Source organism: Schistocerca gregaria, chromosome 1, assembly GCF_023897955.1.
Source record: "Schistocerca gregaria isolate iqSchGreg1 chromosome 1, iqSchGreg1.2, whole genome shotgun sequence".
Taxonomy (NCBI): Eukaryota; Metazoa; Arthropoda; class Insecta; order Orthoptera; family Acrididae; genus Schistocerca; species Schistocerca gregaria.
In genome coordinates, this window is record NC_064920.1 from 801,050,895 (window position 1) to 801,068,669 (window position 17,775).

At 42.8% G+C, this 17,775-nt stretch overlaps 1 protein-coding gene across 1 annotated transcript in view; it reads right to left on the reverse strand.

Annotated features, from left to right (window-relative positions):
* Positions 1–17,775, reverse strand: part of LOC126274703 (transmembrane protein 132E) — a 370,693-nt gene that overhangs the window by 222,879 nt on the left and 130,039 nt on the right. Inside the window, exon 4 of the mRNA XM_049977139.1 lies at positions 5,373–5,768. Coding sequence (XP_049833096.1) covers positions 5,373–5,768 — 396 coding nt within the window. The remainder of the gene's footprint in view (positions 1–5,372; positions 5,769–17,775) is intronic.

Consider the following 17,775-nt stretch of genomic DNA (forward strand, 5'->3'; position numbering starts at 1 on the left):
TCCTGTGCAGATTTGTTGTTACGGATGCTCTCGCTGTGGCGTCACTTTACGCGTACACGGAGCAGTGGGGTAAGTACACTCCTGGAAATTGAAATAAGAACACCGTGAATTCGTTGTCCCAGGAAGGGGAAACTTTATTGACACATTCCTGGGGTCAGATACATCACATGATCACACTGACAGAACCACAGGCACATAGACACAGGCAACAGAGCATGCACAATGTCGGCACTAGTACAGTGTATATCCACCTTTCGCAGCATTGCAGGCTGCTATTCTCCCATGGAGACGATCGTAGAGATGCTGGATGTAGTCCTGTGGAAAGGCTTGCCATGCCATTTCCACCTGGCACCTCAGTTGGACCAGCGTTCGTGCTGGACGTGCAGACCGCGTGAGACGACGCTTCATCCAGTCCCAAACATGCTCAATGGGGGACAGATCCGGAGATCAGGGTAGTTGACTTACACCTTCTAGAGCACATTGGGTGGCACGGGATACATGCGGACGTGCATTGTCCTGTTGGAACAGCAAGTTCCCTTGCCGGTCTAGGAATGGTAGAACGATGGGTTCGATGACGGTTTGGATGTACCGCGCACTATTCAGTGTCCCCTCGACGATCACCAGAGGTGTACAGCCAGTGTAGGAGATCGCTCTCCACACCATGATGCCGGGAGTTGGCCCTGTGTGCCTCGGTCGTATGCAGTCCTGGTTGTGGCGCTCACCTGCACGGCGCCAAACACGCATACGACCATCATTGGCACCAAGGCAGAAGCGACTCTCATCGCTGAAGACGACACGTCTCCATTCGTCCCTCCATTCACGCCTGTCGCGACACCACTGGAGGCGGGCTGCACGATGTTGGGGCGTGAGCGGAAGACCTAATGGTGTGCGGGACCGTAGCCCAGCTTCATGGAAACGGTTGTGAATGGTCCTCGCCGATACCCCAGGAGCAACAGTGTCCCTAATTTGCTGGGAAGTGGCGGTGCGGTCCCCTACGGCACTGCGTAGGATCCTACGGTCTTGGCGTGCATCCGTGCGTCGCTGCGGTCCGGTCCCAGGTCGACGGGCACGTGCACCTTCCGCCGACCACTGGCGACAACATCGATGTACTGTGGAGACCTCACGCCCCACGTGCTGAGCAATTCGGCGGTACGTACACCCGGCCTCCCACATGCCCACTATATGCCCTCGCTCAAAGTTCGTCAACTGCACATACGGTTCACGTCCACGCTGTCGCGGCATGCTACCAGTGTTAAAGACTGCGATGGAGCTCCGTATGCCACGGCAAACTGACTGACACTGACGGCGGCGGTGCACAAATGCTGCGCAGCTAGCGCCATTCGACGGCCAACACCGCGGTTCCTGGTGTGTCCGCTGTGCCGTGCGTGTGATCATTGCTTGTACAGCCCTCTCGCAGTGTCCGGAGCAAGTATGGTGGGTCTGACACACCGGTGTCAATGTGTTCTTTTTTCCATTTCCAGGAGTGTATATATGTCTGAAAAACGTAATTTCTACTACTAATACTATTGTACCTTCTCTTCATGTTCCTCTCTCATATTTAAGATTTTCCATAGCGTTGAAGCAACGTAATTAACATAAAACATCAGTTTCGAAGGGTAGTACTTCCTCACAAAAACTATAAAATTTCGGAAAATAGCATTTACTTATAGCACATTAGTGGACAGCTTCAGCAATGGAGTACTTCACTTCCTGGCTTGCAAAACTCGTATCATCTCCAGCAATCCCAAACTCCGATAATGGGTCTGAAAATATGTCGCAGAAAGAGTAATGAAGCTAAAATTTGGTGGTGAGTGAGAACTGGTTATTTGTAATAGTTCGCGAGTATAATGTGGACGCTTACACGCGAGGTAAGAAGTTACAAAGCATATTTCTGTGACCCTGCACGAGCACTACCTACCACGCCACTGTTGTCAGGGATGGTACCAAGTACATGAAACTTCGGATATTGAGTGTTTGGCCTTCACGATGGGTGCATACGAGAACTGCAATATATAGTAGCACTACTGATTTGCGACTTAGTTACGTTTTGGATTCTTTACGTATTCAGTGTTTCATTTAATTTGGACATGTCCGAAGATGCAACTGCACCTGAATTAATTACCAGTAAGGAAACAGCTAAATGAACTATCTAATAACAGTACAGGAGAGCATATTCTTTTGTAATAGGTAGGGGGACGTGAAAAGATAGTGAATATTTCCTATTCGAGATGCAGTCTGTTGGTGAGAGTAATATTAACTCCTCACAGGCTGCGTTGACGTCATAACATGGCTGATGGTTGTTAGTGTCAGCTATGCCAGTATGATTGTTGATATGCATAGCACATAAAGGTATGAGTTCTTTATTTGACGTTCTGAAGTATATTTGACATTAATGTAGTACCATAAGCCTGTTTTGTACAGAATTTACGAAGGTTTTACGTGATATATCTGTATTTTTTATTGGCTACCAAATATTCATTCACCGAATTGGCAAAGTGATGATATACAGAGGGTTTCACAGTGGTGAAGTTTATGGACACTGAAAAGTTTCACAGTCTTGTCGACAAACGTCTAGGTGTGACAGATCACACCATGTGGAACAATTTTTGTTTCACTCAAACTTTCGAACGCGGTTCCCAGCGATAGCATACTACCTAGTAAATTTACAGAGTAATTTTTAGAAAGAAAATCATAAGAATGATTGTCACTAAACGGAGAGAGATATTTTAGAAGCAGATCGGAACTGAAATTGGCTGGGTGGACCGTCTTCACACAGAGCAGCTAACTGGATGATAGGCAACGCACATTGCAACGCACTCCACAGAGTGCCTATGCCTTGCCGCTTCTCACGGGCATAGGCAGACACGTGACGTCGCCGGGAAGTGACAGAGTTGTTCCCTATGTCTTATCAGCCTTAGATGTTTGTCTCATGGGCTCTGAGCCACCCTGTAATTAGCAGAGGGTTATGAATGAGGACTGGGAGGTTACGTACAGCATTGGGATTTAAAGGCCTATCGACGTCTGTAGAAGCAACTGTAGAGCAAAGAAAATCCCAAAGCACTCAAAAAAATAAAAATGAAAAAACTACTGGCTTCAGTTGTTCAGACATCGAGGAACTCCAAGACCCCACTGATGAAGATGGAGTCAGAATGCATTTTCATCCAGCAAGTGACAATACAGAATGCATAATTTGTGGGGCAATATTTTCCTACAATGTTAGGGAGTAGAGGGGAATTATGTACAGTCTACTCAGTGCAAAATGTGGGACCACGAAGAATGTTCTGGCTCCCATGCAGATCAGAACGTTTGCGATTTTTGTCTCTGAGAACACCCTTAATTGAATTTTGTAGATTCCCATCCCTACTCCACTACATCCCCTCCCCTCCCCCCCCCCCCCCCCACACACATTTTTCTTTCAGTTTTCTGCTAATTACATGGAACTTTAAGTCTAAACTGATTTAAAAGGATAGTTTTCCAAACAAATCAAAGTTAAAACTATCTTGGATAAATATCTTATGTGTTATTCACTTAAAACAAAACATAATGCAATAAGCAACTTCTTTCCTTCATGTTAAGGGATTGAATAGTATTCCGCTGTACACACTCTGCCAGTGGAATCCCACATGACACAACGGCATGCACACTGTTAAACCTGGGTGGCAAGGAGTTTGAAGATACGTGGTTATTCTACCTGTGGGGTTTCAGAAGACGGCTGCGCAAAAACAAAGAGAAATACAGAAAAATGACACATATCAGTGGATAGACCAATCTTCGATTTTCGACCCGTAATATGCACTGCGACATAGTTACAGAGAGCACCACTAGGCGGCAGGCATGTCACCATTCCCTGGAGGGGGAGGGGGGGGGGGGGGCAGCAGCAGTGATCTGAATGAATTGGACAATGCGTAGGCTTCTGTGGCAGAGCCAGTCGACATAAAGGTTTTCTGGGTATGGTATCGCGCCATATTGTATAAAACCAACGTTTCGGCTACGGTTGCAGTGGCCTTCTTCTGGGTCTACTGGAGCGTTCCAGCTATGCAGTGTCTCTTATATTTTGTTATTAATATTCACTGCGTATGCCACTAAGTCATAATTTTAAAAAGCTAGTTCATTTCATTGGTCACTTAAGGAAGAAGGAGAGAGAACTTTATTTTAATTGCATGCACATGACCTTCCGCCCACATTTACGTGTGAGTTAAAATGTCAGAGAGATACTGCACGCACTAATGCGTGTCCCATTCTCTCTATTTTTTTTTTAATAAACCCACTCGACGCTGTCGTATGACTGAGTTCTACTCCACCAAAACAACAGTTCTGTAGTTTTGGCACAGTACACGAATGACGTAGTAAATAGTAGGATTGCCGGTAGCATTGGTAACATTAAGAGGGAAACATACATAAATGACTGTGTAAGAGACAAACTGGTTCTTACTTCTCTCTCTCTCTCTCTCTCTCTCTCTTTTCTGGTTTCTGGTGCACATAATTAGAACTGTACAACTGGACATGATTCAGTGTTAGTAAATTATGTATATTAATCGTTACAGCATTTTTAAGTAATAAATGTTACTTGATAGCTCAACGTCTGTACTTTTACGTAACAAAGGCAATTACTTTTGGTGAAAGTACAGTTTAAATCGACAAATATAAAATATATATGTAATTATAGTTGCTATATTATATTGAATAGAATGTTCTTCATCATCTAAAAGGCAAGAGTTTCCTATTATGGTAGATAAATGCGAAAATCGTTTATGAATAACAAAAACATGTTTTATAGAAGTTCGATGAAGTATTGAAGCGATATTTGATATATACATACTTTTGTTTTGCGTTTCCTCTTCTTTTATTTTTTTTCCTTTGTTTTACCCTTTTCTGAGGAAATTGCATTTCCTAGAGCTCTATGATAAATCTGTATTGTTTTCTTTGTTTTACTACAACGTGTCTCTGCTTCACATTACAGATCAACAATTTTCAGCTAACACCAGATATAAACATTGGCAATTTCAATTTCTCTCTCAATATTGCTTATTTTTAAGTAACCATATAGAACAAAAATGTTTTGTTTGTTACCCAGCGATTTATATATGGTCACTCAGTTTCTAGAAAGCTCGCCTCGTCCGGTTTCTAGGGGGATCTGGCAAGACATTGATCGCACTTCTGAAGAATGCGATCATTATGGCGTAACGCCCGACAGTTATGCAACACACCTAACGTACAGGTAACGCCGATACTACCTCAACTGGCCAAAACTACAAGGAAAACTACGGTAATCTATATTTTTTTGTATTCTGCGGTAGCACCTCTGCATATAACGCTTCTAAACGCTACAGAGGTAGAGTGAGTGAGTGAGTGAGTGAGAGGCTGCTACGCACCTGCGCGAGGCAGACGCCATCCTCGCCGTCGGGCGAGCAGGCGGCGGTGAGCGGCGGGCGGTCCCCCAGGGCGGCGTGCAGCACGATGCAGACCCTCTGGCGCGGGTGGCGGCGGCCGCCCAGCGCCGCGACGCCGGGCCCCACGTCGGCGGCGGCGGCGGTGCCGGTGCCCGCGTGGAACAGCACGCGCAGCTGCGGCTGGTCGCGCGGCAGCTGCGGCCGCACGATGTGCGCGCTCACGTCCAGGCGGCGCGGCGCCGCCCCCGCAGCCGCTGCCGCCACGGCCGCCGCCGCCGCCCCCGCCGCCGCGTCCAGGAGGCTGCCGTTGTGCTGCAGCGTCGGCAGCGGCGGCTGCGGCAGGTCCAGCGGGTCCGGAACCACGTAGCGCGCCGGCACCTGCCGCACAGCACCACACAATACGTCTTAGCCTCACCAACCCAAAGCTGGCTTTTTACTTTATTTCTTTCTTTTCCTTTCTTTGACCGAGTGTAGATTCAAAACCGTATGCCGGACCGGGACTCGAACTCTGAGCTTCGGCTAGTAAATCTATTAGGGTCGGTCGTCCCGCTCGGACAGCTCATTCAATAGAGCCTTTTCCCGCGAAAAGGAAGAAGTGCAGATGTAGTTTCTGGTCCAGAACACAGCTTTCATTCGCCATGAAGTTTTAAAACAGCATCATTCCATTGAAGAGTGGAAATCCTCTCAGAAAGATAGTAGATTAATAACTTGCAACAAAGTATCGACCCTAGAGCCGGCCGTTGTGGCCGAGCTGTTCTAGCCGCTTCAGTCCGGAACCGCGCTGCTGCTATGGTCGCAGGTTCGAATCCTGCCTCGGGCATGGATGCGTGTGATGTCTTTAGTTTAGTTATGTTTAAGTAGTTCTAAGTCTAGGGGACTGATGACCTCATATGTTAAGTCGCATAGTGCTTAGAGCCATTTGAACCATATTTTTGTCGACTCTAGAATATACTGGTTGGTCATAATTAAAAAGCACCTACTCAGAGAGGTCCCAAGTGGGTGGGATTATCGTATGGTATCGAAGTTTGGTAGACATTGTAATGCGTTAATGCATGACTGATTTACACTGAAAAAAAAATTAGTTCCAATTTTGGCGCTGTGAATACAAAAACGACACACACAAATATTTTCATATGTAATCTATTAGGAACGGGAAGTCGGCAGAAAATGTCAGACAAGTGAGAAAGGCGTAATGAACTTATTATCAACCGCCAATGACACAGTCTGTTCAATATGGGCACCAGAGACGACTACGAAAAATAACGCCGCATTTGCATCAGGTGTCCAGACTTTGAACTACTTTTTCCCAGCGTAAACCGGTTTCACATTAACGCATTTTAAAATCGTTTCGCTGCCATACGATAATTACAGCCCACAATGGACCTCTCTAAGTAGCAGCGCTTTAATTATAACTACCCGGTAGACATCTTCGTTACATCTGCTACGTATTATAAAATCCACGAAATTTAAATGTAAACCGAAATGTACATGTACTATGTCACTCTACAGATCAGACGAATGCTTGCACTTTTCTCAAGAGAGTGGCTATTGCTCGTTCCACGTCCAACATAATATAACGACGTACAGGCTCTGTACATTTCGTATATCGATATACGAGTAAACAGATTTTTGTGCAATCTTTGGCTGTCACAGTGCCTCAGTACGTATCAGCACGAGTAGCTACAAGCAGCGTACCTTCCTTTACTACCAACTCGTCTATGGTATAAAGGGTATGCACATGAAAACGGAACATCCTTAACAACGGGACCATGGAATGATTCCATTCAAAAGTATTTCCCAGCACTTTAAGCCATTTACCACACTGGGAGACAAGATGATCAATTCCTGTTTAGCAGTAAATGGTCGGCCACAACTGCACCCACTCTTGCAGTTCCTCGTTCGACTCAAACTGACGTTCACTCATATCTTTCTTCAGGTTGCAAAAGACGTGGAAAACACAGCGCGAAATAATGGGGCTACGGATGATGCTGCAGTGTTTACCAACCACATCGCTGAAGCCTAGTGTAGCCGTCAACCGAATGGCAGTCTGTGGGCGGATGATGTAGTGTAACAGGATGATTCCATCCGACAGCATTCCTGGCCGTTTTGACTTTATGGCGCAGCTTCTGCAAAGTGTGTTCATAACGCTACGCACTGACTGTGGTTCCATGCTCGAGCATCTCGGCGAGAAGAGTTCCAAAAGAAATTCAAATGCCTCCATGCATTATGGTACTTAACATTTGAGGTCATCAGTCTCCTGGACTTGTTGTTGTTGTGGTCTTCAGTCCTGAGACTGGTTTGATGCAGCTCTCCACGCTACTCTATCCTGTGCAAGCTCCTTCATCTCCCAGTACCTACTGCAAACTACATCCTTCTGAGTCTGTTTAGTGTATTCATCTCTTTGTCTCCCTCTACGATTTTTACCCTCCACGCTGCCCTCCAATATTAAATTGGTGATCCCTTGATGCCCCAGAACATGTCGTACCAACCGATCCCTTCTTCTGGTCAAGTTGTGCAACAAACTTCTCTTCTCCCCAATCCTATTCAATACTTCCTCATTAGTTATGTGATCTACCCATCTAATCTTCAACATTCTTCTGTAGCACCACATTTCGAAAGCTTCTATTCTCTTCTTGTCCAAACTATTTATCGTCCATGTTTCACTTCCATACATGGCTACACTCCATACAAATACTTTCAGAAAAGACTTCCTGAAACTTAAATCTATACTCGATGTTAACAAATTTCTCTTCTTCAGAAACGCTTCCCTTGCCATTGCCAGTCTATATTTTATATCCTCTCTACTTCGACCATCATCAGTTATTTTGCTCCCCAAATAGCAAAACTCTTTACTACTTTAAGTGTCTCATTTCCTAATCTAATTCCCTCAGCATCACCCGACTTAATTCTACTACTTACCATTATCCTCGTTTTGCTTTTGTTGATGTTCATCTTATATACTCCTCTCAAGACACTATCCATTCCATTCAATTGCTCCTTTGCTGTCTCTGACAGAATTACAATGTCATCAGCCAACCTCAAAGTTTTTATTTCTTCTCCATTGATTGCAATACCTACTCCGAATTTTTCTTTTGTTTTCTTTACTGCTTGCTCAATATACAGATTGAATAACATCAAGGGCAGGCTACAACGCTGTCCTACTCCCTTCCCGTCCACTGCTTCCCTTTCATGTCCCTCGACTCTTATAACTGCTATCTGGTTTCTGTACAAATTGTAAATAGCCTTTCGCTCCCTGTATTTTACCCCTGCCACCTTTAGAATTTGAAAGAGAGTATTCCAGTCAACATTGTCAAAAGCTTTCTCTAAGTCCACAAATGCTAGAAACGTAGGTTTGCCTTTCCTTAATCTCTCTTCTAGGATAACTCGTAAGGTCAGTATTGCCTCACGTGTTCCAGTATTTCTGCGGAATCCAAACTGATCTTCCCCGAGGTCGGCTTCTACTAGTTTTTCCATTCGTCTGTAAAGAATTCGTGTTAGTATTTTGCAGCTGTGGCTTATTAAACTGATAGTTCGGTAATTTTCACATCTGTCAACACCTGCTTTCTTTGGGATTGGAATTATTATATTCTTCTTGAAGTCTGAGGGTATTTCGCCTGTTTCATACATGGAATGTTGTCTACTCCGGGGGCCTTGTTTCGACTCAGGTCTTTCAGTGCTCTGTCAAACTCTTCACGCAGTATCGTATCTCCCATTTCATCTTCATCTACATCCTCTTCCATTTCCATAATACTGTCCTCAAGTACATCGCCCTTGTATAGACCCTCTATATACTCCTTCCACCGTTCTGCCTTCCCTTCTTTGCTTAGAACTGGGTTTCCATCTGAGCTCTTGATGTTCATTCAAGTGGTTCTCTTATCTCCAGAGGTCTCTTTAATATTCCTGTAGGCAGTATCTATCTTACTCCTAGTGAGATAAGCCTCTACATCCTTACATTTGTCCTCTAGCCATCCCTGCTTAGCCATTTTGCACTTCCTGTCGACCTCATTTTTGAGACGTTTGTATTCCTTTTTGTCTGCTTCATTTATTGCATTTTTATATTTTCTGGCTTTCATCAATTAAATTCAATATTTCTTCTGTTACCTAAGGATTAGTACTAGCCATCGTATTTTTACCTACTTTATCCTCTGCAGCCTTCACTACTTCATCCCTCAAAGCTACCCATTCTTCTTTCCCCCATTCCTGTCAAATGTTCCCTTATGCTCTCCCTGAAACTCTGTACAAGCTCTGGTTTAGTCAGTTTATCCAGGTCCCATCTCCTTAAATTCCCACCTTTTTGCAGTTTCTTCAGTTTTAATCTACAGTTCATAACCAATAGATTGTGGTCAGAGTCCACATCTGCCCCTGGAAATGTCTTACAGTTCAAAACCTGGTTCCTAAATCTCTGTATTACCATTATATGATCTATCTGATACCTTTTAGTATCTCCAGGGTTCTTCAATGTATACAACCTTCTTTCATGATTCTTAAACCAAGTGTTAGCAATGATTAAGTTGTGCTCTGTGCAAAATTCTACCAAGCGGCTTCCTCTTTCATTTCTTAGCCCCCATCCATATCCACCTACTACGTTTCCTTCTCTCCCTTTTCCTACACTCGAATTCCAGTCACCCATGACTATTAAATTTTCAACTCCCTTCACTATCTGAATAATTTCTTTTATTTCATCATACATTTCTTCAATTTCTTCGTCATCTGCAGAGCTAGTTGGCATATAAACTTGTACTACTGTAGTAGTTGTGGTCTTCGAATCTATCATGGCCACAATAATGCGTTCACTATGCTGTTTGTAGTAGCTTACCCGCATTCCTATTTTCCTATTCATTATTAAGCCTACTCCTGTATTACCCCTATTTGATGTTGTGTTTATAATCCTGTAGTCACCTGACCAAAAGTCTTGTTGCTCCTGCCACCGAACTTCACTAATTCCCACTATATTTAACTTTAACTTGTCCATTTCGCTTTTTAAATTTTCTAACCTACCTGCCCGATTAAGGGATCTGACATTCTACGCTCCGATCCCTAGAACACCAGTTTTCTTTCTCCTTATAACGACATCCTCTTGAGTAGTCCCCGCCCGGAGATCCAAATGGGGGACTATTTTACCTCCGGAATATTTTACCCAAGAGGACACCATCATCATATAATCATGCAGTAAAGCTGCAAGCCCTCAGGAAAAATTGCGGCTATATTTCTCCCTGCTTTCAGCCGTTCCCAGTAGCAGCACAGCAAGGCCGTTTTGGTTATTGTTACAAGACCAGATCAGTCAATCATCCACACTGATGCCCTTGCAACTACTGAAAAGGCTGCTGCCCCTCTTCAGGAACCACACGTTTGTCTGGTCTCTCAACAGATACCCCTCTGTTGTGGTTGTACCTACGGTACGGCTATCTGTATCATTGAGGCACGCAAGCCTCCCCACCAACGGCAAGGTCAATGGTTGATGGGTGGAGGGGGGGGGGGGGTAGAGGAGGGGGGGCGGGGGCTGGACCTAGAACTACTTAAACCCAACTAACCTAAGGACATCACACACAGTCACGCTCAAGGCAGGTTTCGAACCTGCGACCGTAGCAGCACCGCGATTCCGGACTGAAGCGCATAGAACCACTCGGAGCAGAGTACCCCTTCTGTTGAAGAAGGAAGTCATCATGACCTGAACCGGAACTTGTGCAACTTGCTTTGGATTTCTTTGGCAGTGAAGATGTGGGATATTTCTAGTGTTCGCTTTTCCGTTTGTCCTTGGGCTCGAAATGTCAGTGGTCTGAAGGAAGACAGGTGTAACGTCGCTTTCAGTCGGAAGATGAAATGCAAAAGTACTGATCCATCAGTAGCCGACCGCGTTTTACGAAACGAGAATTGATCGCCTCGTCTCCCAGTGGCATAAATGTCTTAACGCTTGTGGCGATTACTTTTGAATGGAACCATTTCATGATTCCGTTGTGAGAGCTGTTCGGTTTTCATTTAACTGCCTCAAAAGCATATTATTAACTGAACCGCATATGTTGACATTCCGTCTTGACTCTCAACAGTGTACACCTACGTAATTTTCCGTAATTTTATGCTCAAATGTTTGTTGCATGCCTAGGAAAAATGAATACGCTAGTCGTTCTGAAACACTTTTGAAGTACATGTAAATGATAGTAAGTTTTAATTACATGGTATACAATTTATTTTGTCTATTATTTTTATGGTTTTAACATTGCACTGCCGGTATTATTCTAAATCTGAATACATTCGATGGATATTTATTATGTTTTAGATATCACTTGACAGTGCTGCTACAGCCGAAGAAGACCCTTGGTGAAGAATAATACGTATTTAAATTTCTGATTACAGTGCAGATGGAACAATGGTTTCAACCCTTAACACACTTTAATAGAGATCATAAGAATGAATAATTTACGAGAGAGTGAGTACGATCTACAAAAGGTAATAAATTGTCTATCCCATATATTCAATAACTACAATTATACTGTATCTCAGAGAAAAACTAAGATTACGTTTTTAAATGTAAAAAACTTGCACGTTACAACATAGTGCTCAATGGTTATGTTTTGACTAAAGTTTCCCATTTTAACCTATTAGGTCATCAATAAGCTTGAAACTGACGACAGAATGAATCAAATAAATATCTGGTGACATGAGGTGGGATTCGGGCGACCAATCAAGAGTGTGCGGATAGGAACAAAAATAACCTTTTGCAAAGTAATGGTAGCAGATAAGGTAATGAGTGGTGGAGGTATCAAAAGCATGACGAAAGGCATGCACAGTCTATAGACATGAAAGTATTATAATCCTTTTGGTGATTTAAACTACTTTACTCTCGTCAGATGACAGTGCAGCATGAGTACATCTACATCTATATCCTTACTCCGCAAGCCACCTGGCGGTGTGTGGCGGAGGGTACCCTGAGTACCTCTATCGGTTCTCCCTTCTATTCCAGTCTCGTACTGTTCGTGGAAAGAAGGATTGTCGGTATGCTTCTGTGTGGGCTCTAATCTCTCTGATTTTATCCTCGTGGTCTCTTCGAGAGGTATACGTAGGAGGGAGCAATATACAGCTTGACTCTTCGGTGAAGGTATGTTCTCGAAACTTCAACAAAAGCCCGTACCGACTACTGAGCGTCTCTCTTGCAGAGTCTTCCACTGGAGTTTGTCTATCATCTTCGTAACGCTTTCGTGATAACTGAATGATCCTGTAACGAAGCGCACTGCTCTGCGTTGGATCTTCTCTATCTCTTCTATCAACCCTATCTGGTACGGATCCCACACCGCTGAGCAGTATTCAAGCAGTGGGCGAACGAGTGTACTGTAACCTACTTCCTTTGTTTTCGGACTGCATTCCTTAGGATTCTTCCAATGAATCTCAGTCTGGCATCTTCTTTACCGGCGATTAACCATGTTATTGCTTGTGAGCATAAGTAAGCACAATACGTTTCTCTATAAAATTCTTTTCAATCAAACCTCACAAAATTGTTGAATCGACTAGTCATTATCAGTACTCCATAAATATTTATCATAAGCACGCAGTCTAAGCTGGTATAGCTACCAAACAGTTTCGTAATCACTGACTGAAATAGACTGTAAGGTAAAACTAATTTTGACTCACGAACGTGAGTAGGACGCTTGTATAGAAACAACGCTTCGTTCGCTTTCTCAGGGCCGGATAGTGTTACTATCTGCTGAAAAGTAACCAGACGCCTATTGCTAGACATTAATAATAGAGGGTGTGTCCACGTTTAGCCTTTATCACGGCTTCAGCCCTTCTGAAGGTATTTTCAAGGAGGGGTTTGAATGTCTGAGGACGAATGCCAGGCCATTTTTCTTCAAGAGCGGAAGCCAGAGAAGGTAATGATGTCGAACGCGGGAGTCTGGAGCGAAGTCCACGTTTGATCTCATACCAAAGGTGTCCCATTGAATTCAGGTCAGATTCTGGGCAGGACAATCCTTTTCGGAAATGTTATTGTCCACAAAGTATTGCCCCACAGATGCTGGTTTATGACAGAGAGGACAGTTATCGTCTTTCAAATGTTCCTCTACTACAGGCAGTACACGGTGCTGTAAAATGTGTTTATATCCTTCCACACTGCCGTTTCCTTAAGTTAAATAATGGGACCACACCATGATCACGAGAAACACTCCCGTACTGCAACACTTCCCCCTCCGTAGTTCACTGCTGGCACTGCACTTCGTAGCAGGTAACGTTCTCCAGCCATTCGCGGAACTCAGACCCATTCATCGGTATGCCACAAGGTACTGAGTGATTCATCACTCAAAATCGCTCGTTTCCAATCCTCCAGTGCGTGGCGTCGCTCTTCACACCTTCTCCAGCGTCGTTTATAGCTGAGTATAGAAATATGTGATCTACGAAAAGCTGTTCGACCATTGTTTCCCATTCTTTTTAACCTCTTACGCAAAGACATTGCGCTAGATGAACGGCTGGAAACATATCGTTAAGTGACGACCGATTCCTTAATGAAGCAGAGCTGCTCAGTCGCTGTTGGAGTATTTCGTGTTTTACGATCTCTGTTAACACATATCGACAGAACGAATATCGCACTAGAGGCAAATCTGGCGAAAAAAACCATGAAGATTAAATTAGAGAGATTATAGCCCACACGGCGGCTTACCAGCAATCGTTTCATCCGCGAACCATTCGCAAATGGAACAAGAAGGGGAGAGGGAGTGATGTCGGAACACAAAGTACCATCCGCCACACACTGTAAAGTGGCTGGTGGAATATGGATGTGGATGTAGATGGTGATAATAGTTCGAAAAGAATTGACACTAGAAGGCCTAAGTGGACACAAAGACTCTGGAATAAACGACATCCCGTCAGCATTATTCAGAGAAACTTAGGAAAGCCCGCCATGACAAAATTACTCCACCTGGTATGCAAGATATGTGAGAGGCCCTAAATACCCAAGACTTCGAGAAGAAAGTTATAATTCTAGTTCAACAAAAGTCACATTATGATGGCAAAAACTGATACGAATTATTTACAGAAGAATAGGAAAACTGGTACAAGCCGACCTCAGAGACGATGAGTTTTGGTTTGTAGGAACACATGAAGTGATACTGACCCTACGAGCCATCCTAGATAAAAGTTTCAAGAAATAACCTACATTTAGAGCATTTGAAAGCTTTTGGCAATGTTGACTGGTCTACACTCTTTGAAGTTCTGAACGTATCAGGGATAAAATTAAGGGAGCGGAATGTTATCTGTCATTTGTATAGAAACGAGTCTGCAGCTATAAAAATTGACATTAGCAAAACTAAAACTTGGGTAATGGAGTGTAACCTAAGTAAATCTGGCAGTACTGGGAGAACTGTATTAGGAAATGAGAAACTACAGGTAGTAGATGAGTATTCCTATTTGGGCGGTAAGATAACTGATGCTGGTCGAAATAGATAGAATGTAAATTGAAGCCTGCCTATATCAAGAAAATAAGTTCTGGAGAAGAGGAATTTGTTAACATTAAACAAATTTAAACATCAGGAAGCCTTTTCTAAAAGTATATCTTGTGGTGCAGGCTTGTACGGAAGTGGAACATGGACTATAGGCAGTTTAGACAAGAAGGTGGTGCTAGTAAAGAATGGAGATGAATACAGTAAGCAAGTTCAAATAGATGCAAGTTGCTATAATTATGATGAGATGTAAATACTTGCACATGATAGACTAGCATGGAGAGCTGCATCAAACCAGTCTTTCGAATGAAAACCACAGTCACAAGCAATTGATATGCTACAAAGCAGTAGTGTGTGAGATTGATCTCTCCATATAGCTTTTGACGTGTACTTTTCTAACGCCCAACTGTCATCAGATTCATTATGTATAATGTTCATGACGTCCTTATTCTCTGTCCTAATACAGGAATCACGATCTGTATTGAAATACGCTACATTTCTGAGTCCTACTTTGCATCTAAATTGCTGTCATATTTTTTCCTCATTTAAGCACTTACAAGCCTATTAGTTTGCAGAACCCAAGGAAGACGAAGGAATAGAGATCAAAACAATAAGCAGGATAACTGCTTTTAATTTGCTATCACTATAAAAATTGCATCATGTATGACGATACACCTGCCACCACTCTGTTGTGGTAAAGCCGTTAGGAAATACGCAAACAACGCTATCTTTTAACAAAAGCTTAATGGTTCTGTTCGCAATTGGCACACATTCACTTTTTTCAGTATATGCAACTTGCTTGGGTTCTTTAGTTGGAATGTTTAGGACGCTGTCCCATGCTAACATCAAATGGAAATTACTATCTATTAATTTTTGCTATTACCACCGTTGTAATTGGTTTTTAAATTCAACGGTACTGCCGCGAAATGAGCTTTTGTGTAATTACACGAACACGTTACATTAAAAACGAGAAACGATGTAAAACGAACAAGAGGAATATGTGAGTTAGTGTAAACAGCATGTTCATAATTGATGCGAGGCAGGTTTGCCACGTTATTTAGAGAGATGCATGAAATGCAAACACGCACTATTCGGTAATCGGACGGAAAACTAAGTTGGAAACAATATTAGAAAGTCTTGCGAGTTTATTATTAATTTTTAACGTATCATAAATCTAAATCAATGTTGGTGTTGTTGTTGTTGTCTTCAGTCCAGAGACTGGTTTGATGCAGCTCTCCATGCTACTCTACCCTGTGCAAGCTTCTTCAAGTAACCACTGCATCCTACATCCTAATGAATCTGCTTAGTGTATTCATCTCTTTGCCTCCCTCTATGATTTTTACCCTCCACCCTGCCCTCCAATACTAACTTCGTGATCTCTTGATGCCTCAGAACATGTCCTACCAACCGATCCCTTTTCCTAGTCAAGTGCCACGACTTCTTCTTCTCCCCAATTCTATTCAGTACCTCCTCATTAATTACGTGATCTACCCAAATAATCTTCAGCATTCTTCTGTAGCACCACAGTTCGAAAGCTTCCATTCTCTTCTTGTCCAAACTATTTATCGTCCATGTTTAACTTCTATACGTGGCTACACTCCATATAAATACTTTCAGAAACAACTTCCAAACACTTAAACCTACACTTGATGTTAACAAATTTCTCTTCTTCAGAAACGCTTTCCTTTCCATTGCCAATCTACATTTTATATCCTCTCTACTTCGACCATCATCAGTTATTCTGCTCCCTAAACAGAAAAACTCCTTTACTACTTTAAGTGTCCAATTTCCTAATCTAACTCCCTCAGCATCACCTGATTTAATTAGTCTACATTCCATTATTCTCCTTTTCCTCTTGTTGACGTTCATGTTATATCCTACTTTGAAGGCTCTGTCCATTCCGTTCAACTGCTTTTCCAGATCATCGGCAGACCTCAAGGTGTTTATTTCTTCTCCATGGATTTTAATTTCTACTTCAAATTTTTCTTTTGTTTCCTTTACTGTTTGTTCAGTATACAGATAGAATAACATCAGGGATGGGCTACAAGCCTGTCTCACTCTCTTCCCAACGGCTGCTTCCCTTTCATGTCCCTCGAATCTTATAACTGCCACCTGGTTTCTGTACAAATTGTAACGAGCTTTCGCTCCCTGTATTTGACCCCTGCCAGATTCAGAATCTGAAAGAGAGTATTCCAGTCAACATTATCAAAAGCTTTCTCCTAGTTTACAAATGCTAGGAACGTAGGTTTGCCTTTCCTTACTCTATCTTCTAAGATAAGTCGTAGGGTCAGTATTGCCTCACGTGTTTCAACATTTCTATATAATTTAATCTTCCCCGTTTTTCCATTTGTCTGCAAAGAAGTTGTGTCAGTATTTTGCAGCTGTGACTTATTTAACTCATAGTTCGGTAATTTTCACACCTTTCAACACCTGCTTTCTTCGGATTTGATCTAAATCATTAAAATATGAATATGCCTTGTAAGAAATGTGTCTCATGACTACATTTGTTAAAATGTGTGAAAGTATCCCGAAGCTTAAAAGAAAATTTCTGTGATGTAATGTCGACAGAAGGAATCAATGTATTTTCTTGGAAAGCTAGCTGGTGGCTGAGAAAATGCGTCACAACTATACTGCATTTACGTAAATGAAGTTCTATGCAATACTACTAATTATATAATTTCAGTGCGATAGGGTCTGCAGCTGGCATGAATTTTTTGAAAGATTTCATGATGCCTTCAGCTGCCGTTCTTTTATTTCAAGTACGTTAGTACAATTTCTGCCTTAGGCCATTCTCAAGCATCTAAAACGAAGGCATTACACATATTGGAATAATAGAGAATTGTGAAGGTGGTTTGATGAACGCTGTGCCAGGCACTTAAATGTGACTTACTGAGTGTCCATGTAGATGTAGATATGAAGCTGCCAGAAAAGTCGAGAAACTAATTCCCCTATTTTACATCCCT